Source organism: Pocillopora damicornis, chromosome 4 (genome assembly GCF_964200805.1).
Source record: "Pocillopora damicornis chromosome 4, jaPocDami1.2, whole genome shotgun sequence".
Taxonomy (NCBI): domain Eukaryota; kingdom Metazoa; phylum Cnidaria; class Anthozoa; order Scleractinia; family Pocilloporidae; genus Pocillopora; species Pocillopora damicornis.
In genome coordinates this window covers 20,206,666-20,228,363 of record NC_142673.1, presented here as the reverse complement: position 1 = coordinate 20,228,363, position 21,698 = coordinate 20,206,666, and the positions used below count along the sequence as shown (strand labels likewise).

Here is a 21,698-nt window from a genome sequence, read left to right as displayed (position 1 = left end):
GAATAAACAGTTGCGTGTTCACCGGTTTTCAAAATTTCTGCTTAACTCTTTAACTGCCAAATCAAATTTGTACTTCTCCTTACTCTCAGGCATACAAATCTTTTAATGTTAGTTCTGAGAATTTAGGATTGGATCAACTAATTATCCCAAAATTGATATTTTTCTTTATTCTCATCACTTATCGAGTTAATATTGTTTTGACATTGTAAGGAAAAATTCTGTCTTGGTCTCTCGTGGGAGTTAAAGGGTTTAAGGAAAGAAGTTGAAATAATGAAATTAAATATGAAATACCAGTTGCGAGCAAAACGGCAGATTTCAGTGTGATAAAAGCTGTATGATACACAGTAATGCAGATAATGGATAACAATAGACAGGATAGGCTCCTGCTGTCTGAAAGAAGCACTAATTCATTAAAACAAGAGAAATAAAACATTGCTTTTCATTCAAAACAGACTTCGACTATGTCCCTCAAAAGTCACAACACTAAATGAAGGTTTCCTTAAAGAATCAACTTCGAAGACTAAGGTTTACCGCAAGCACCATACATTACTGTAAAAACACAGGCAGAATCACCTTTGACAGGTGTCAAGAATGACATCTGCACCAGCCTTGCAGTGCATGATTTCAGAATAAATCTTCCTCCACAAAGAGTTTAGGACACTTTGTGACACAAAGATGACAAACTGTAAATAAAACCATCTCAGTGCCTCGTGATGTATATTAAGGAAGTGTAACCTGAGCTTGCAAAGTATCATGGCAATATTGCAATTAAGCATGTCTGTTTTGCAAATCAGTATGCCTATTTTCTAAATCAGCATGCCTAGTTTGCAAAGCAGCATACTTATTTTGCAAATCATCAAGCTGTTTCTCCAAACAACTGATGGAGCCCTGAAGAATTTCAACCTCCATGTTACGCTCCTCACAAGCGCGACCACTTTCAGCTAAACACTCATCATGGTATTTGCCACATTGATCCTTTTGTAACCTTAGCTGGAATGTAAAAAAGGTAAAAGATAAAATGTGTGAGAGTAGTGCAAGTAATTAGGCCACGCCTGCTTGTACTTTATTTTCTTATTTTTACATGAAAGTATGACTGCTTTTAGATTAGTCTATTAAATGATCACCATTTCTTCAATGACCATGATCTTCCTTGCTACGTCTTGTTGCTCCTGTCCTAGCCTTTCAAGTTCCCCATCCTAGTGCAAATTCTTAAAAATGATAATCACTGTTAGTCTTAGTCAGATGCACACTCCCTAGTTTGTGAAAGAAACTTTCCAATTGTAAGAAAACACAACACAGTACGCTTGAGCAAGACATTACTTTCTGCCAACAGTAGATAGTAATTAAAGAAGAGTTAGACTTCAGTCAACCCTATCAAATTTGTCCATGTACCTGTTCTTCCAAAGTTTGAACTTTATGCTGGAAAGTGTTCAGTTGTTGCCTCAGCTCATCATATCTAGTCAATTGTTCCTGAAATATGTAAATATAAAAATGCGTCAGTAGATTTTTTTAAATGTACTTGTATTTGCCCCCTATTCACTCAACCTCTCATATCTTAGTCTAGTGTTCATTCATTTGTTAACATTAAACAAAAAGAGCCCCTTTAGAGGTAAAAATATTTTCAAACAATCATCTACAAACATACTTTGTATAGTTTAATACTTGCACACATGTGACTAAGCACAATGTTTAACCCTTTAACTCCCGAGAGTGACCAAGACATAATTTCTCCTGGCAATATAAATACAAAATCAACCAAATGAGTGATGAGAATCAAGAAAAATATCAATTTGGAGACAACAAGTTGATCCAATACTAAATTCTCTGATCTAGCATGAGAAGAATTGTATGATTGACAGTTAGAAGAATTACAAATTAATTTTTATCTGAGAGTTAAAGGGTTAAGGGTGACTTAACATTGTTTTGTAGTCAAATATGTACATGACTCAGCAACAAAAAATTGTCTGTTGATCTGAATATAGTATGATTTTGACAGAAAGGTTTTGCCATAAGGACAAGTTAAAAGATTTGGGGGCTGAGGATGGTCTCCAAGCCCTCTCACAGCCATCCTCTCCAACCATAAATTGATGCCCTCAGCAAGTTACATGCATTGTACATAAATTGATAGTCATTCTTAGCTTGTCATTCAATTTAATTAGGCAATATTCTACAGATCTAACATCTTCTGTGACCATGAAATGAACCTTTGAATAATCTTAAATGTGAGGAAATAATGAAAATAGAAGAAAAATAAAAAAACATGATGTCATTCACAAACCAACTTGAACTCGTATTTACAAAGGGAAAGGAATAATAAGGGTAACCCTCCTCCATCACAAAGAGGGCCAGGACAAGATGAAGGATTTCATATTACCGTAATTTCCGGTCGTTTACCCGCAAGTAATCTGTTGATTTTGCATTAAACGCGCACCACGGCGGGTGATAGGGAGGTGCGGGTTATGTGACAATTTTAAAATCTAGTGGTAGTTGAATTGAAAAAAATTATCACCAACATGCGTTTCCACCTCTCAAGTGAATTTTATTGTATTAAGAGTGCCGCAAAGCGGCACAAAAACATGACGCTGACTCGAGTTTATTTCATGCATAATTAGTTGCGCGACGAACAAATTGTTATCGGCACGCGTGAAAACAAAACCTTGATGCTGACAAAAATAATCCAAAGATATCCGGCGCATCAGTAACAAATTTCCATTTAACACTAGCTTGAGCTAAAGAGAATTTTCCCGTTTTAAGGGACTTGTTAGGCCCAATAGAACGGAGATATCGATTTTTTTCAGAAATTGCCAACAGTACTTTATAATTCAAGTTTTAATACTCACCCAGCTTTTTTTCAACAAATCAACATGGCACTGAACAATTGCTCGCACAAAATGTGGCCACAAATTCGCATTCTGTTAAGTATGAAACGTTGAGATTTGGGCATGGGCCGCTAGTGTTTTTACTGTATAATCTTATCAATAAAGTACATGCTAATATTGACACAGAATGGTGCACGCATCTGAATTTCTTTGACCTTTAAACTCGACAAAGACGCTTTCAAGTTTTCGAAAGTTGGATCAGACAACTTTTAAAAGACTGAAATGTATCACCTTAACGTCACGTTTTCGCCACTAAAAAGTTGAATAAAATAATGTGCGGGTTATCCACCAGTGCGGGTAATCTGCTGACTTTTTTTTTTCACCGTATGCAATAATCGGCCGGTGCGGGTAATCGGCCGTGCGGGTAAACGACCGGAAATTACGGTACTTTACTTGAAATTTCACTTTTTCCCAACATCACTCAAAGATGTAAATTTCCCTGACAATCAGAATGAAACTCTCTTTACCTTTTCCCTGATCATGAAAATAATTTTTTCTGACTTTTTAGTGATCTGTAATAACCATTTGAATCTTTTCTAATTAATGTTTTTCATTACTTAATGTGCAGTTTCAGGTTGCACTTCGGTTAGCTTTTTAGTCAAGTAAAGGAGACAACCTCAGTGAATGATCCCTTGAGTTGGAGACCACCAGGCCAAAGAAAAAGGTAGATTGAGTTACCTTTGCACATTTCCCCTTGTGGCTATTGTGAAAATCTTTCATATGCTCCTATTCAGGATCGAAGAATACAGGTAATGTATGTACTTTTAACACCTTAATATGACCTCAATGACAAAATTATAACTGGCATGAAGAAGGGTCATTTTTTGTTCTGTCACAAGTACGGTGCAAAGAAAAAAAAATCAAAACCTCAGACCTTTGAGTCTCTGTGGCTCTATAAAAAGCATTGGAACGCAGATTATCCCTTTGTCCCATGCAAGCCACATGACAAAAAACGGTCTTTCTTTTATTCATTACATCATTTCATTACAGCTAATGGCTATTACTAGAATTAAAACAATTCTAACATACAGTAAGTGTAAATTCACAATTATTCATGAACTAAATTAACAAAGTAATATTTTTTATATCAAAGAACATATTGATTTAAAACAGGCTTCTGCAGAGACTCAGTACACCTGACTTCACCCCACCCAGACATAATTAGGACAATGTGATCACAGAAAAATAAACTAACCTCCAAATGCCATACCCTGCCATGCCAATGGCAAGTTTCTATCTCACAGGACAAATCAAGATTGTTTATTTGTGTTATTGCAAGCTTATCTTGGTGGCACTAGAGTAAACAAAGTTAAAAAATTCAGAGAACGTAAATTTACATGATTTCAAATCTCCTTGTTTATATCTAACTGTATGCAGATGGCATGACGTGTGGCCATCAAAACATCTAAAGTTTGAGTGCCATTCAAGTAAGTTAAGAATGCACATTACAAAAATATTCTTTGGAAATTGATCCAGACTTGGGATGTTAAAGTATGCTTTGGGAGCTGTTTGCAAAAGGACTTCCAATGCTTTGTTCACAGACACTGACATGATCTTTTATGTTAGGTAGACCAAATCAAAGTTAACATCTTGCAACTTCCAAGGTGTCTAAATACAAAAATCACTTTCATATTCATTGGTTTTTTACTGTCCCTTTCAACATTTAACTTGAGAACTCTTGATGCCTTTTGTATCACACACCAAGAACAAACTACGTGGATCACTTTCGTTAAATGACCAAATATAAAATGACCTTTTCAACCATTTTCATGAAAAACACCTGAAATCTTTTGAGGAGACATATAACATAATTTATTACAGAATAAGACAAATTTTAATTCATTCCATTGAGCTTGTTACAGGTACATTGAAAGTACTTGGACTATAATATTTTGAGAGTACTATTGCTATTTAAAACTTGAAAAATACTTTTGGTCGCTAGTGATGCAAATTAGAGTTTACAAAGCTTACATTTGGGGCATTAGCCCCTCTTCAAAGCAAAGAACTTCACTTTGACAAAAGGCTAGGTATTGAAAAGTCAGCTTTAGAAACTCTCCAAGGTGGCCAAGAAACATTATCAACCCATTTGATTAAACCAAAATATCTTACTGACACAACATCACAGTTTCTTTAAGGTATTGCAGAGGGAAAATTAGCATATGAAATAGCATGAAAATGATTTAAGTATATACATTTTCTTAAACTTAAATAAACACTGATATCAGATATTAAAAAAAGAATTTTATTTTTTGACCATCCAACCAAATGGGAACTTATTCCTTCATGCCAGGACATTAAACAAGATAAGTCTATTTGCAATTTAAACCTTTAAACCCTAGGAGTGACTGGCATCTAACTTCTCCTTACTATATCCCCCCTCAATAAACGTGAAAGTCATAGGAATAGAGGAGATGATAACAAATTCTCCTCGTAAGACCCTTTGGAAATGTATGGATAATAGTGCCCTTGCGAACTGAATTCCCAGTTTTCTGGGAATTCCTAGGAATTCCTAGGAATTCCTAGGAATTCTCAAAAATTCCCAATTATGCAAATGACCCTTGCAAACCGAATTCCCAGTTTTCTGGGAATTTCTGGGAATTCCTAGGAATTCCTAAAAATTCCTAGGAATTCCTAGGAATTCCTAGGAATTCTCAAAAATTCCCAACTATGCTAATTAACTCTGATTTAAAAAGCTTGGAATTACTGGGAATTTCTCTCTGGAAAAAAATGAACAAAAATGTTTTGTAAGAGTTCCAATACTTGTGGATCATCCACACACTTTGCAAACATTTGGCATGCAGACAAGACAGAGGTAGTCAATGTTCCCTTAGAGGAAAAACACCTTTTTATATGACGTCTTCAATTTACTTTATTTGAAAATCTGATCTGAAAATATTTGTCAACAAGACTTGTTAGTAGTGAGAAGTACCAACCAAGTTTCCTTTCATAACTTAATTTCTTAAATGTCCCAATCACTGGATCTCCCAAAAAAATATTACATCTTTTTATTTTTGGTGCAAATTACAAGTCCTTCTTTATATAAAAATGAAAAGTGATAGTCACACTTCAATAATAACAGCTCTTAAGTTTACTTGTTGTTCTTCTCTGTCTGTCAGCTATCAACAAGATTGTTTTATACTTCGGGCAGTGCATAACTATTTGTGGACCAGAGTTCCAACGCACCTCTGTAATCGCATATAGCTACTCCTGTCTCTTGTACAAATGTTTCTCCTTTGTAAGACGCACTCTACTCTGTTGTCAATACTGCTTTAAGTTCAGTGGAAACGACTGACTGAGGAATCGAGATGGCGGTGTTGGAACGTGTTGCTGAACGCTTGCTACGGTCAAGCTTTGTAGATTTAGGTACTGGTACACTGGGATCATCTATGTATCTCTTATACTTCCGAATGTGGTATCCTTCTTTTATAAATATGAGGGTAAAAGACGATTTGTAGTCGCATTCAAAACTGTGATTGGCTTGTGTTATTTCTCACCTTTGCCATTAACACAACTCAAGTGAGTTTCGAGTCTTTGTTTCCTCGACAACTTTCGGCCACAAATCGTGCATTTGTAATACGATCGATTCCTTTTGATTATTTCTACATAGAGTGAGCTCACATCTTTATTTATATCACCAAGCTATCCATCTTCTAGAAGCAGAGAACCGGTCGGAGAAGTCAAAATAAAGTTAGGCGCTTCTCTTAACACTGCAATCGGCAAGCCAGCGGATTCACTTTGCTAGCCAATTACAAGTCCTAAAGGATCCACGTGATCATGCCCGTGATCGGAAACAAAGAAGACTCCATTTGGCGCTCATCTTTGAATGTACTTTGGATCGGTTGATCGCTTTTCTCAACTGCTTTGCTTAATATAACATTTCTAAAGATAGCTTTTATTGTGGTTCAATGGGAAAACGAGAATAGCGTGAGTTTTGTAAAAGAAAAGAAAGTCGTTGGCGCCGTGGAGTTAAAAGAAGGGACAACAGTTGACGTATTGACTGGTACAAACAAGGGTCGAGTGGCCATCTGTAAAGCTACGATTTTGAAAGCTTGTGGTGAGTAAAAATTGCGATATTCGTTACGTGATCAAAATCTTATAAAAGAATAGATGTAGCGGGTTGAATTAAGCTTACATAACGCTCGGCGCAACTGAAACTAGAATAATTCTGAGAATCGAATCGGTCACTTGCATGCCACAGTTTCTTAAGCTTATGCTTTACAATGAAATAAACCTATCAGTAAGGTTTCAAGATTCCTCTAGGCACGTTTGGGAACATTCAAGATTCATAATAGGAACTGTTATTAAACAAACCTTAGTACATAAAGAAGCCCTCCTTGGTAAAAACAAAATAATGTATTCAGCTCTTTTTTAGTAAAATCCTTGAGAGAAATGTACTAACTCCAATATAAAAGTCACTCAATATAACAGAGATTTCTCAATTTGAGAATCCAATGAATGCCCTTTTCCTCACAGCCATCTTAAAAGCCTGGTCTGAGCTTTAAATATACATATTTTAATATATTATTTTTTTTCAAATTCAGATGTCAAGGAATCCAGATACAAAATGGTCAAGGTTCTTGTTGACAACCTCATTCAAGGCCAACTCATTTTGAGCCCAGGGAAAAAAATACAAACAGTACAAACAGCAGCTAAGTTTGCAGTTTAGGATAACTTCATTCTAATTTATTGTTACAGTTACAACAAGATTTTTATCAAAAAATCAATTTTATTTGTCTGTAATTAGCCCCTTCACTCCCAAGAGTGCTTGGTTTTCAAATATAACTTAAGATATTGTATTTTATGGAAAAGAATCAACAGATTTTATTCACAATTTGTGTCAAAGCAAATTTAATGATTGATTAGACCTATTTTATATGAATAGCTGTAATTGAGGATTAATCCGTATGAAGTTTTCAAGAAAAGAAAAATAAATCAAATTCCATCCTAATATTACCACACATTGATGTTAATTAATCAAAAATATTTTACATGTAAGCCTTAATTAAGCTTCTAAATAAATTTCATTGAATACTTGAATTTTAGCTGGGTTTTTTTTAATTTAAAGTATTTATTTTATATCATTAGCCTCAAATTTTTGCTTAAAATTCCCAGTAATCCTTAAACATTCCTAAAAATTCCCAAAAATTCCCAGAAATTCCCAGAAATTCCTAGGAATTTTTTAGATTTACAGCTTTTCAGGGAAAGTCATTGGTTCTCTGAGTTAGAATTCCTAGGAATTCCTAGGAATTCCAAGTCCTGTTGGCTATAAACTTGGAATTTCTGGGAATTTCTGGGAATTTCTTGGAATTTCTAGGAATTTCAAGGTTTTTAGAACCAGAGTTGTTATGGTTGGGAATTCCTAGGAATTCCTAGGAATTCCCAGTCCGAATTTACCGTGAAAATTCACACCTTTATTCCTAGGAATTCCTAGGAATTCCAAAAGCCATTTCGCAAGGGTATGGAGAATATACATACTGATTTTCGGGTGTAAAGAGTTAATCAACACCATTGTTTTGGATCAGTTTTATTTGCATAAATTCATTTCCACTTCAGGCCTGTGAAGGCTGCTATCTAATCATACTGGAGCAAGCCATTTGACACTGGTAGTGAAATTACATTTAACCATAATTTTTGGTGCCTTCTTCCTAAATTCTTATGATGGAAAAATAGTTATAGGGAGAAGAAGTCTTAAAAAACCCTCATTGAAAGATCAGAAATCTGGGGAACCCATTGTCATGTACATTCTTATCAACAAAACTGAAATTCATGGGGCTTAAATCCTGCTTTAAAATGTAACCACAAAATACCCTACCAAAGGAACAAGGATAGCATACATGTAGGTGACACGTCGGCTCGGTAACACACACTGTGCTGGATTTACTTCTGTGTTTAGCATAGTGCTGGTATTCTTAAATTTGCCTTGATGTTGTATGTAAGGCATAAATAAGCTCAACCTTACCTCCTCCAACTTTACACAATGGCCGTCAATAGGGCATGCCACAGTCACAGAGGAACTAGATATTTCAAAAGACTGCGTTAGAATAGAGAATTAGTTGATAGAAAATAGGGCAAAAATCGGCTTGGCTCTGCAGTAGTACGAAATCGACCTTTCTTCTGACGACTATTATACAATCACATCCGCATACGCTGCAAAAAACTGAAATTCGCCATGTTCATCAGTCATTAGAAGGAAAACCCTCAGCAATCTTATTGGCTGATGGTAAGTGGATTCACAAAATTTGCATATTGTCGTATACATACCGAGATTTACGCGCGAAAAAGCATCGAGATAAAAATAGTCTCTTCGCGCTAGAGAAGCCAACTGATTGGTCATTTTTTCGCTGTGTTGCTCGCTTACCGCTCCTCTTGACCGAGAAATGGCACATTTCTAAGACCTTAGGCATATTTTTCTTTAAAAAGAGGGTTTCAAATCAGACTAGCCGTTTCAGAACCTAGATTCATCAGTAGAAGAGTTCATAGACGGACAGGAAAATGAAAACACCAAGAAAAAGACCAAACACGATGTTGCTCTTTTCCACGAATTTCTCGTTTTGGTTTACAAGATGTATGTATTTCAAATTTTGAACTTCCGTAGAACTTTTTCGACATATTTTCAGGATGTCTCTAACTAGTTCTGCCTTTTAACGGTATTTTTGCTCGATAAATTAAATGTAAAGCATTTTACAAGGAAGCCATTTCAGTGCAACTCTCGAACTGTGAGGCGGCATGACCGCGCATTGATTTCCTATGAGAGATAAGTTTACCTTTGAGTTCTGTTCGCTTATGAATCTCGGTATGTACCAAACAAATAAGTTTTTTCACGGTTCTTTCGCTCGTACGATTTGTATTCACCCGTTATGAATAAAAATCGTGCACGTTCACCAACCGTGAAATAATCCTGAAACTGGAAATGCACCTTCCGCACGTAGCCGTATCTGTGTGACTTGACACTAATGTTCAACTAGCGCGAGAAACTTATTTTCGCGGGAAAAGAAGTCCGCGAATAAGGATTTTCTCAATTTTTCCACAGCATTTCTTGTCTTTCTTTCGAAAATTTGTCAGAATATGGATACAATGATCCTAGTTTTACGCCGACTGAAATTCGTTGCAAAATTGCAAAATGTAAAGAACCCTACGTTTTCGTAAGTCAGTGACATTTCTCTGTCGAGTTAGCGGAATAAAGTCGGTTCTCATCGACAACATCACTTGTTGTAAACTTCAACTTGTAATCTTTCGATTCACTGGGATAAATTCATTTTAACTCACCCCGAAACACTAAGGCTTTCCACACAAGTCCGACAAAAGTGGTGTCCACACTTTAAAACAGTTGGATCTTTCGACAAATAACCACATTGAAGGCAGATAAGAGAGCAAAGCTGGGGATCCTTTTCTATTTTGGCACGATTTTTCTCTCCTATTCGATAGCCTCCCATTTCCGAATCCATCTCCACTCACAATTACGGAAATCTAACGCGAAACTTTGATAGAAGAAATGGTTAAATTCTATGACAGGTGATGACGTTTCGGGATCTATTTGTGATTGGTGGAAAATTACACTAATTATTCTACAACTTCCAATCAAACGAAGACTTTTCCTCAAAAGGTTAGATTTAACTTCTGTTACAAATAACTTATTCCATGTGCGTTTGTCTAGAACAGAAAATTTGGTTGCCATGGAAGCGTGACGTCACACTTTTGTACTCTATACGAATTGACAAGGTAAAAACAATAGCGAGAAGTCGTGACGTAGCGGTGGAACTAAAAAATATATTGCGCAACAGATATTCTACAGAGAAGTAGAGTTGGTATTGCAGCTCTTTTAAGTAGACGTAGCGGTAGTTCTGACAATGTTTCTTCAGATGAAACTGGCTCAAATGCCTAAAACTTTTTATATGACAAAGATGGGGATAATTCAGAATCTCTAGGAGAGTCTGGGCCACGTCTTTATCAATATGAGCCGCGTAGGGTTCACCGAAACGCACGAAGACAGCACAGAACATGTTGACAGCGATTCCGATCGTCTCGGAAACTCAGACTGGTATTTAATTTACTGTGTGATTTATTTTTATTTGTATAGGTAATCACATGATTTCGAGTGCAATTTGGAATAAATAAGCGCGAGTAAATTTTTCTAAAGACTTACAAAATTGTACGAGCCCGTAGGGCGAGTGCAATTTGTGGTCTTTGAAAAAATTAACAAGTGCTTATGTATTCCAAATTGCAGGAGAAAATCATGTAATTACGTGTTAATTATAAACATGAAAAAATACGAGATAGCTTATCATAATTGAGCATAAGCGAAGCGCGCGCATTAAGTGCATACAGTCACCGGATATGATGATATGATGTATCAGTTTTAGACATAAGTTGTTGGCTTAGGGTTTCTATAAAGCCGTCTTGGTCGTGACAGTTATTTGGGCCGTAAATGTTTGTAATGAGAAAGTATTTCTCCTCTATTGTAAGTTTTGCAATTAAGAATCTCCCCTCGGGATCCACTTGAATGCTAATTAAATTTAAAGGTGAACTGGGATTTAAAAGAATGCAAACTCCTTTTGAGTGTGTGGTTCCGTGCGAATAGATTATTCTGGCGCCCCATTCTACAGACCACAATTTTCATCTTCGGGTGAAGAGTAGGTTTCTTGCAAACAAAAGATTGTAGCTTTTTTAATTTTTAAGTATGATAAAAATTGCTCTTCGTTTGTTAACATTACGTATTCCTCGCACATTTAGAGAAAGCAGTTTTAACTTACGCGACATTAAATATTTAGAGGAGGTTTGTCGATGTAAATTTTGTTAACTGACAGATGGCAAATAAGATTAGCCTTATTACTTGGAAGAGGAAAAAAAAATGTAATCATAAGATTAAAAAAAACTATGCTCTATACTTAGCCATTTCAATAAAGCAAAGCGGTTGATTGAACATGTATGAAAACCGGTGCAAAACCAAGTAAAATCGAAGGCAAGTTTGGATAGAAACAACAATTGTGAAATTGATAATAATATCATATACACACACATACCTGTATACAACAAACAAACCATAAAGATTTTGAGAGGTTTCCATCTTCATGCTCCTGTTCGGTTTCCGTCCCCATTTTCCGTACAGTTTATCATCCTTAGGAATTTCGTGTTTCCATTATACGTTAGATCTTCCAGATCGTTTATTTTAATTGCCTACCTTCTGGTAAAGTCTTCACGTACATTTTGCCATCTAGGGTCCACACATTTTGCAAAACCCCATCTCTTCTCATTTCGTTCGCACAATTTAATATTTTCTTTCTGTACGACGTAAGGTTTTCCCGCAAGAAGATACGGTCTCCCGCGGCACGAGTAGTAGCAGTCGCACTAGGAAATAGATTGGATACTTGAATGTTTTTTAGTTGGGTTCTTGATTTGTAGATGTTGCTCTTGATTTTGTGGTTGGCGAATTTAACAGTTATTGTTTTGTTTCCTTTATGTTTCAATTTGTGGGAAATTTCAACATCTTGAGGAGTAATAGAAACTTCGAGCGCTTCTGCTAACTTCAATACTACCTCCTCTATCGTGCTGTAAGCACTCTCTGGCGCACCATGTATCTCAGGAGAATTTTTCCTCGTGTATTGCTCCACTCTGTCTTGTAGCTCATACAGTTCATATATTTCGTCTTGTTGTTCGTTGACACGTTTCCTCGCTGCTGCTAGTTCGTATTCGGCGTTAGCACATTGTTTTGTAACCTTCGTTTGCAAGGTTTTAAGGTGAGCGATTTCGAGCTTCTGTCCCCGAACAGTTGTCGTGAGTTCGGCCAACTCATTCCTTATGCTTCTATTTTCTGAAAGAATATTTTAAATGTTTGTTTGGATATCGACCAACATTTCCTTGAGCCTTTCAAGACTTGTTTCGGTGGCGGTGATTGTTGGTTCTTCAGTGGTTGGCTCCTAATCCTGCCTGTCTTCCGCGGCCGCCATATTGGCGCGTTTACAGGTGTTGGTGTCTTCTTCAGTTGAACCACGAGCCCCTCTCTTATGTTTTTTACTCCCACTCATTAGCTGACCACTAGTCGACCTAGGCAATTGTTCTTTTGTAACCATGGATTTGTGATTATCGGCGATTTATAATAAATTGAGGACGTAAAAACTCTCCTTCAACAAACGAACATCCGCACGTCAAGCCCGCGCATGCTCCAATTCCATCAGGTATTATTACTCAACAAGCAAATCGGGGTAAGGCGGATATTAAGCTGGGGATGGACCATTGACTTACGGTAAAGAAGACGAGTTCTGATACATTTGTACACTGAAATTTTTCATGCATGATTTTTTGTTGGTAAAACCTCTTCAACAAATTTTGTTTATCTAATATGAATAACTTCTTTTTTCCTGGCCAACCAGTTGAAGCCAAAAGGTGCCAACTCTTGCATTTCAAAGAAAGAAAAATAAGAAAAGAAAAGAATGCTTTGGTTAGCTTTATTCATTTATATACATACACATATATATATATATATATATATTACGATAGGGAAAAATAGAGGACTATACTTTCATCCCGGGAATTTTATTCTATTTCAATAAAATCCCCTGATAAGTGAGTAATCACGAAACGGGCTTGTAGGGATGAAAGTAGTCTCTCTTTTTTTCCCTATCTCAATATATCGCGCTCTACACCTACATAATCAAAATATAGACTTCCTACAAACATATATCTACAGATATAGATAATTAGCCATCGACACACTTAGTTAAGTCGTGCACTGGAATGCAAATTTTCAGTTATGCGATTAATACAAGTAATTAACCGTCTTCAATAGTTTGCTAAGTTTCCTGAGTAGTCTAACCAAACACTTTAATTACCTTTTCCTAAAATCATATCTGGGTAGCTATACAGTTATTTTTATTTTTTTTTTAGCTGTGACAAATGAAATAGAAGTCTTTTTTCTAAAAAACTCTTTGCTTATATTTGCCTTCTTACATATATATAGAACATGATACAGAAAGGTCAATTCTCGCCTACTCAAAAGGCCTTTGTTTAAAGAAATCTTTCTAATCCCCTAAAAAAATTTTTTTCTTCAAGATTAAATGAAACCCTCCTAGATTATACCATGGTTAAAAATTTTTACTTTCACTTTTACACAAGAGGACATAATCAAACAGACACACTGATAAATTAACAAACAAGTGCGTAAAACTACTTAAAAGTAGGTGCTATCTAAAAAATAACTTAATTTCCCTCGACCGGTGAAGAAACAAATATTTGAAAAACTCTAATTTAATCAGGATAAAGAGGGAATTCCTACCAAACATAGTTAATTTTTGCCGTAAACATTTATTTTACAAATAAGCTGGCAAGCTTATTATAAGCGCTATTTCAACGTTAATGTTGTATTGTTAGTATAGTTAGTAGCAGTGTATCATTAGGTCTGTTAGTGTTGTCAGTGTTAACGTTCTAAGTTTTTCCAAGATATTATTGCTATTATCAAATAAAAAGAGTGGTATAAGCTTGCGTAGTAACTAAAGTTAAATGTAGGTTACAATTTTAAATCAGTGGCTAGTAACGCAAGTAACATCAGTAGCCACGGAAGTTGTTTAATAAGCAAGTTACTTTTGTAAGAAGTGAGTGCTGAAAGAACGATTTTTTCAGCAGTTACTACTCAAGTGATTTAACATTTTTCCCTAACTATCGCTACTTTTTTTAGTTGTTTCTCCGGAAACATCGTGGCTACGCGGTGACGTTATCATAACCTCTTCACACAGAAAGATCTGAAGAAAAGATGACGTGATACTTGACCAATCAAAGAACCTCGTGATCACCCGAGAAATGACGACTGAAAAGAAAGTATTAGTTCTTGCTGCTTATCTTGGTCGTGCGATCTGGTGTCCTCCGTGTGTGATCCCCTGCGAATTTACCGATCATAGCTAGCCATCGTGCAACGTTGGGTGATGCCTATTAAAAGTTCAGCCAAGATTTAGACAAAGAGTACAATGAATAAAAGTTTAGACATGGACTTACAATTGCTGTTATAGGTAGTGCTTCGCTCCTTTTTGTCTCGAAGCGCAGTCCAAAGCATTTCTATAAATAGTCTTTAGAAAGAGTCTCTTCGCCATAATTATATATGTCGATTGTTACATTTTTTATCTGAAATTCATTCATTTCTTGTGCCCGTTTTTGGGTTTTGTTCACTTCGCAGTCCTATTTGTCATTGCCTTATTTCCTTGTATATCAGTTTGTAAAGTAATTTAAAATATTGAAATCACAGTTAAGGCCATAATAATAAACTACCCTTGTTTTGTCCCAACATGAATATTGTATGAACAGTTTATAATCTACCTGACCGTTTTTGAAAAAGATAAGTTAAACTTCATATTTGGCATGCCTCTCTCAGAAGTAGGTGAGCTTCGCAAAAATCGTAATTTAGATAAGTGTTCCCAAGAGAGGCGTATTTGAAGCAAGAAAGGCGTACTGGAAGCAGCATCCCTGAATCTCTTTAGGTTCAATAATAGCATAACATAGCAAGAAAAGCGACATCGTAGAGTCCCAGGAGGGTAAATAACATCAACAATAGTTCGTAACAGGGTGGAGAGGACGAACATCGAGGGGTGACAATTCGTTGAAGGCCTAAATGCAATAACTGTCCTAAATGTAATAGAGTCCTAAATGTAATAACATTTCGTCCTAAATGTAATAACACTTAGTCTTAAATGTAATAAACCTCCAATGAATCGTTTAACTCCGCCAGTGCTTTTTTTTTTATAGCGGACATCCACATTGAGATATTTAAGTGACAGCTTTTGCACCAAGAGATCCCCTGAACAGCTGGCAAAACAATGAGTTCGCTCACAAATACCTCTCAATATATCGCTGGTTCAGACTCTTAAGTACAATAGATTTTGGAAAAATGTGATAACGTAATACTTGTGTGATCAGTGACGGAGTTAACAAGTCTTAAACCAAATTCCAAGGGGGTCCGCTGACTTGTGGGTCGGACAATTTGCAAGCTTGGATATGCATTTTTAAACCTAGGATATTGCATTTCTAACCCTGGCAAGGATAGACAGTACAAAAAAAGCACTCCCAAGACCGGAATTTGTTTAACGTATAGATCAGTGGACTTCCTTTTCCGGCTTGTAATTTGGTTCATTAATGTTAACTTAAGCACTGATCAAACAAGTATATCGTCAAAATATGCTGCACTAAAGAATCTGAGCCGATGACATAAAGAGAGGTGATGACTGTCAATTTGATGTCAAAAGCACATCAGTATTAGGGTTTAATTTGTAGCGAATGCTTCTCGACTTACGTCTCTAGCAAATAAAAAGACGCTGATTAACCATGAATATTGGTCAGAGGATTCTTTGGTGCGACGGCTGTCACTTAAACAACTCAATGTGAAAGTCCGCTATAACAACAACGCACCAGCGCAGTTAAACGATTGCATCGAAGGCTTATTATATCTAGGAATAAATGTTATTACATTTATGACTTTATTACATTTAGGCCTTCAACAATTCTTCGTCAGGCTTGATATCCGAAATGACTCGACCAAGTGTGCTTGCACCATTCAAGATTAAAGGACCCCCGAGAGACGTTCTTTGGAAATCTTGTAGTTCTCGTTGAAAGGGAACCTTACGTCCAAGCAATGCTCTCACTCTGCAAAAGTGTTGAATAAATATCGCGTACTTAATTCTCCTTACTTGCGAGAAAGCTCCTCATTGAGATTAGGGGTGGGAAAGAGGAGGAGTTTGAGATTGTGTCCCATAAACTTGAATTTGAGACTTGAATAGCTTCAGTGGAGCAAAAGTAATTGAGCCGTGGAATCGATTGAATACGGCAAAACTACGATTTTTCACTTTATGATTCCGGAATGTCTTATTTTTTTCGCATGTGTTCAAACACGCTGTCGGATTGGATTTTGCAGATTTTGTTTACTTCAGACAGCGTGTCATTTCTTTTTTCATTTTCCAGCCGTAATTTTAATCGCTTTTATAAATTGGAGGATCATAAGCTGAAAAGTTTTCTTACTCAACATTCAGATCTTACTGTTCCCAGTAAGATCTGATTGTTGAGATCCTGACAGCTCAACACCCATGAAGCTACAGGAGGTAGATGGATTTCATAGTTATGGGCACCACAGTCAGCCCAGGATCTATGGGGCCCTTTTTAATTTGCATTTTAAGAGGGCTGTTTGAAGTTGCATGTTATGAGAGAATGTATTTGGATAAAGGAAAAAAGTCCAAAAATGCTATTTTTTGAATTAAGAGGAAGTCAAAATTTTTTACCTCAATTTCATGATATTTAATCAACTGTCTGTTCTCCTCTGAAGCCAATTAAACGTCGCTGTGTTGAGTTGTTATGCCAATGACATTCAAAGGCCGAAAACTAAACAAGCCACCAAAAGCTGTCAAACCTATTCCAATTTACATCAATTCCAACTTCTTTAGAATTGCCTCTAGTGGAACTGCCGATGGTGGGTCTTTTAATTCAAAGCATTTGTAGTTTAAGATTTTATGTCAACCGCTTGCGAGGCGCTCGATTTTTATGGTTTCCAGTAGGTTTTCGTCTCTCAAAAAAATTATCGTGGGAACTCATTTGTGGCACCACTTTCGCTCGATCGGGAGTGGCAATGGTGCATTTCCAGTAGTGCGGTGGGAGGCCTCCTGGGTCGAATTAGCCGTAAGTAGAACCAACAATTTGAACAATAGGCAAGGTTTGGGTCCAGGTCTATTTTCGGTAAGATCGACCCCGGTGCAAGTCGAAATTACCAACGGAAGTGCACATTAAAGCGTCGAACTGAAAGGCACATCATCGTCAGTTCCAATGCTAAAAAATTCTTACGAGTTCGGACAATTTCCATGAAATTTATTGGTTAGTCGGTTTGGGCTAGCATGCTTACCTATCACCCTAAAAATAATTTATTTATTCGGCAATCCAAATCTAAAGCTCGTCACAAGGGAAAAAATTATTAAATTAATCACATAAGGACAAACTAAGTCATTTTTATCTCGATTTCTTTTTCTTCAGGCAGAATTTTATGATGTCTTCTATTTATTCGCATGCTTTCTATTGTAAATGCAAATGCAAATTCAAACGGTCCTCTTAAAATGCAGATTAAAAAAACGGCTTTTATACTATCTGGGCCGCCAGTGAAGGCATGAAATGTAATCTCTCTATCCCTTTCCTACCCCTTAGCCCAAGAAAGAGTTTCCCTGAAAACTTTCTTTTTGGCTCCGTTTGTCTACAGGTCAGTAGTGTCAACTATGATTTTAAGGAACAAGGTGTCGTCCCTGACATATGCGTGATTATTTAGTTCAGCCAGCGAACAAAACATTGGGCACCCACTGGCGATGTTGGTTTCTCTTCTTGGCCTCTGGAAGGATGAGCTGTTCGGATCCGGTCTGAACGCGTCAATCACGTGTTCCACATTATCCTGATCTAGCAACATGAAGGTGACCTTCTGTCTGAATGGCCAGCGGAGAAGTGCGTCATACTGACCGCGCATGACCACGAAGAAAATCGAGATGTGCGTTCCTCTTCCCATTCCATCCCCGTTCAAATAAATGCGGGCGCACATTTTGTAACCGTTGCGACTTGTAAAGAAACACGGGCTGTAGAAGGAGACTTGCTGTCCAGTCACTGCGTCATTTCGTTTACGGGCATAATCAGAAATCCTCCACAACAGCTGGCCATCGTAGCTTGAGAACTCTTGCTGTTTTACGTATTCCTCCAAATCAGCCAGGGTTACGTTCCTGAGAGCCAGCGTGTGCTCAATAGATTCAATCCTTCGGTCATGCCTTCTGGTGCTCTCGTGGGTGGTGTCAAGTTGCCTCTTAATGTTGCCGACATCACGTCTAACTTCCTCCATTGCGCGATTGTTCTCGACTAGTAGAACTTCGTGGTCAGCGGTCCTGTTTTCGAGGTTGACCAGTCTTCTTGAGTTTTCACCAGATGGCAAATCCCCCTCAGATTCAGGCAGACGTTGGACAGACGCCTCCGTTCCCGAAACATTTCTTGAAACCACCGTTCTCTCAAGAAAGGCTATTCGTTCACTGTGCTCTCTTAATTTGGTCTCTTGGTTTCTTCTCTCTTCTGTACCACTTTGCAGTTGATTAAGAATATCTTGAACTATCCCGTCAAAGTTTGAAAGGAGCTGAGGGTTTCTAGACATGACTAAGGGGTTTCGTGTTAAAATACCTTCAACCTCTTTGGTCATCTGCAAGATTTGTTTCAGAAGTAGAGACGTATGAAAGATATTTTCCTGTTCCAGATGTTTCTTTCTTTCTTGCCTGTTTAGGACCTGTAAAAATTCGACACATATTAAGAAAATAATACATGTAGAAATGCATGTTTACTAGGACTATCTAAGATTAGGGTTAGTGCTCCAATTTCGTTGAGAACTTTTTTTTACGTTGCAATTCCTTACAATTGGTTGCATCTTTAAAAACAACCTATAACACAATGATGCATATGTAGAGGGTACTTTCAGAGGCTTTGTTGTTTTGAGGTGGAGAATAGGGAAACTGTTTAAATTATTTCGCGTTGTCCTTCCCGTTGAGCGTTTAGAGAGTACAAGAACTAAATATCTCTCACTGACCTCTTTTTTTGAACAACCAATATGTGAAAATGGACATGGGCCCTCCACATTTTCACAGTCTCCAAAAACTGGATCCTGGTGACCTCGCATCTAAAAAAAAAGATCAGTAATTAATCGAATAATTAATAGACTAACAGAGGAAAGCCTAATCAATCCTTTATTCCGCAAACAGGCACTATCAGAGAAGTTAGATCTGGTCTCCTGAAGAAAATTCAATTTTCAGTTCAGTGGTTATGAGTGAGACGTTTCTTTCGAAAAAAACACTCCTGTCCAACGAAATTTCCAGTCTCTCATTTCATAAAAAAGTGGAATATTAGCCTGCCAGTGACAATAATTGATAATAATAACGATGATAATTATAATAATAATAATAATAATAATAGTACTTAATAATGGAGGCAACGATAGAAGTAACAATAACATCTTCACAAAAATTTTGAAACTGCACTGCGCACTGATTGTCCTCGCATGAATTTAAAAGATTGAAACTAGCATTGAGTCATTCTTTGACAACTGTTTCAAATTCTGAGACGTTGTTCAAACAACATCATTCTTATTCATTCAAAAAATTTACCTGTCTACGAGGAATATCCTCTCTGTTACAATTGCCACAACGAATTGGATATGCGGGACAGTCCGTCTCCTGGTGCGCCTGTAAGACAGATCATCTACTGAAGACGAAACTCTAGAAAATATTTTTTAGTGTTCCTTCCATTACCTTTATTCGTCTTCACTTTGATTGCCAGGTCAAGGGGAACCTTGCAAATCAAATTTTGCCGTACGTCGCCAAACGCATGCACCAGCATTTTTACCACCAGTCAGAGAGTGGCACACTACAGAACAGTGGAAGCTTTTAACAAGCTTCTTGAGCAGCTTGAATCGAATTTATTTTGGTTTACAATTAGTTTGAGAGTAAACTTGTATGTGTTACTCGTACAGTGTATGTACTATTGTTTGAGCCAAGTGCTGAATTTGTTATTTAGGGGAAGTTCGTGACAATCTGCATTAATTTAGCTTTTATGATTTGTTCTGCCATGTCATCTTAGTCAGTTCATACAGCCTGTAAATGGCGCTCATGTCTCTTCTTTATTTCCGCCGTTTCGGCAACCTAAGACTGTTTTTTCAAAGGTCATAATTATTTCAAATTCTCTACGGCTTAAGGGCTCTACCAGATTGTTACCCAAGACAAATCTAAACAATGCAGAGCACTAGTCGTAATTAGTTTGGGCTTCAGCTGTTCGTCTTGGTAATGATTATCAAAGCTTATGGGCTTCCAATATCATTTGTGTTCCCAAAGTAGCACCATTATGTGAACAATATTTGCAGATAGTTCACCTTCATCTTGTTCAGATTGATCTGTTGTTGACAAAATGGGCACTTTTCTAATCTGTACGTGCATTCCTCTTTTAAATGCTTAGTAATATCAGCTTTTTTCACCAATGCACCACACTCAGGATGAACGCATGGTAATTTCAGGAACTCGCAAGTTGAGATATGGCTCTGTGACAGGACAAAATTATTTTTTTTTAGTATCTCCTGGTACTGAGCCATTAAGTCGCAGATTCACATTCATGGCTTGCTGAACATAATTAAAGGACAACAAAAAAAACCTCTTCATCTAAGGCTTCTGTACGAAAAAAAAGCGAATGTTTATGGTGTAATCACAAAGTTGTTCCAAGTAAAAATGAAAACTTGGCCTACATGAATTAAGATTTGTTTTAATGTCACGGTTAATTCGCAGGATGGTACATGAATTAAAAATGACTTTTGAGTTAAACAGAAACAACTTGAAATAAATTTGAGAGGCAAGGAAAGCTTCATTCGTTGGTGAAGTAAATGTAAGAATCAAAGAATACCTCTACCTCGGTCGACTTTGGCGTAACAATTTTTATCCAAACCTACTTGGACGTCATCGAATAAAAAAATAGGGGTGGAACAGTAATAAAACGGTACAATTATTTACCTCTAAATGTCTGACTTCTCCCTTCCAGTGGCACCCGTCATCCGAGAATGTACAGTAAACGGCAAGAGCAAGTATTTCTCTCCGCATAAATTTGTCTGCAAAAATCTGAAAGAATGCAGTTGTCTGGTGTTAACAGATGATCATAATTGGATAAATAATAATAATAATTATAATAAATGCTTTATTTAAACTGAAAAAACCGATCAGCGAATTCATCATAAAAAAACGCTGGTATAAACCGGTGATCAGTACATAAAAAAATACTATTAAAAACACAATTCACCATCGATACAAG

At 36.8% G+C, this 21,698-nt stretch overlaps 3 protein-coding genes and 1 pseudogene across 6 annotated transcripts in view; 1 reads left to right on the top strand and 3 right to left on the bottom strand.

Moving 5' to 3' along the window:
• Positions 1-927: 927 nt before the first annotated feature.
• Positions 928-10,419, bottom strand: LOC149047192 (TNF receptor-associated factor 2-like). 2 transcript variants are annotated; one of them, XR_016186093.1, is made up of 7 exons: positions 10,146-10,419; positions 8,839-8,893; positions 4,075-4,173; positions 3,558-3,605; positions 1,393-1,470; positions 1,125-1,208; positions 928-990 (listed from the first exon to the last, which is right to left on the bottom strand). XR_016186093.1 is itself a non-coding variant. In XM_089204883.1 (6 exons), the coding sequence occupies exons 1-6, from the start codon at positions 10,322-10,324 to the stop codon at positions 1,197-1,199; spliced, it is 471 nt and encodes a 156-aa protein (XP_089061009.1). In that variant the 5' UTR covers positions 10,325-10,419; the 3' UTR covers positions 1,124-1,196. The 2 variants fall into 2 exon arrangements, 1 of the variants encoding a protein (XP_089061009.1); XM_089204883.1 differs by lacking the exon at positions 928-990 and having other exon boundaries at positions 1,124-1,208.
• LOC149047193 (uncharacterized) lies at positions 4,363-7,671 on the top strand. The gene is made up of 3 exons (XM_089202433.1): positions 4,363-4,440; positions 6,765-6,933; positions 7,421-7,671. Exons 1-3 carry the CDS (start codon positions 4,363-4,365, stop codon positions 7,543-7,545), a joined length of 372 nt encoding a protein of 123 aa, XP_089058559.1. The 3' UTR covers positions 7,546-7,671.
• Positions 10,420-11,945: 1,526 nt separating the features above from the next.
• On the bottom strand, positions 11,946-13,721 carry LOC149047191 (uncharacterized; annotated as a pseudogene).
• A 3,970-nt stretch (positions 13,722-17,691) lies between these two features.
• Positions 17,692-21,698, bottom strand: part of LOC149047189 (TNF receptor-associated factor 2-like) — a 36,834-nt gene continuing 32,827 nt past the window's right edge. For all 3 annotated transcript variants that reach the window (XM_089204793.1, XM_089204792.1, XM_089204791.1), the window contains 5 exons: positions 21,404-21,508; positions 20,776-20,940; positions 20,015-20,092; positions 19,441-19,530; positions 17,692-19,143 (listed from right to left, as the gene is read on the bottom strand). In XM_089204793.1, the coding sequence (XP_089060919.1) occupies positions 18,085-19,143; positions 19,441-19,530; positions 20,015-20,092; positions 20,776-20,940; positions 21,404-21,508 (1,497 nt within the window). In that variant the 3' untranslated portion in view covers positions 17,692-18,084. The remainder of the gene's footprint in view (positions 19,144-19,440; positions 19,531-20,014; positions 20,093-20,775; positions 20,941-21,403; positions 21,509-21,698) is intronic.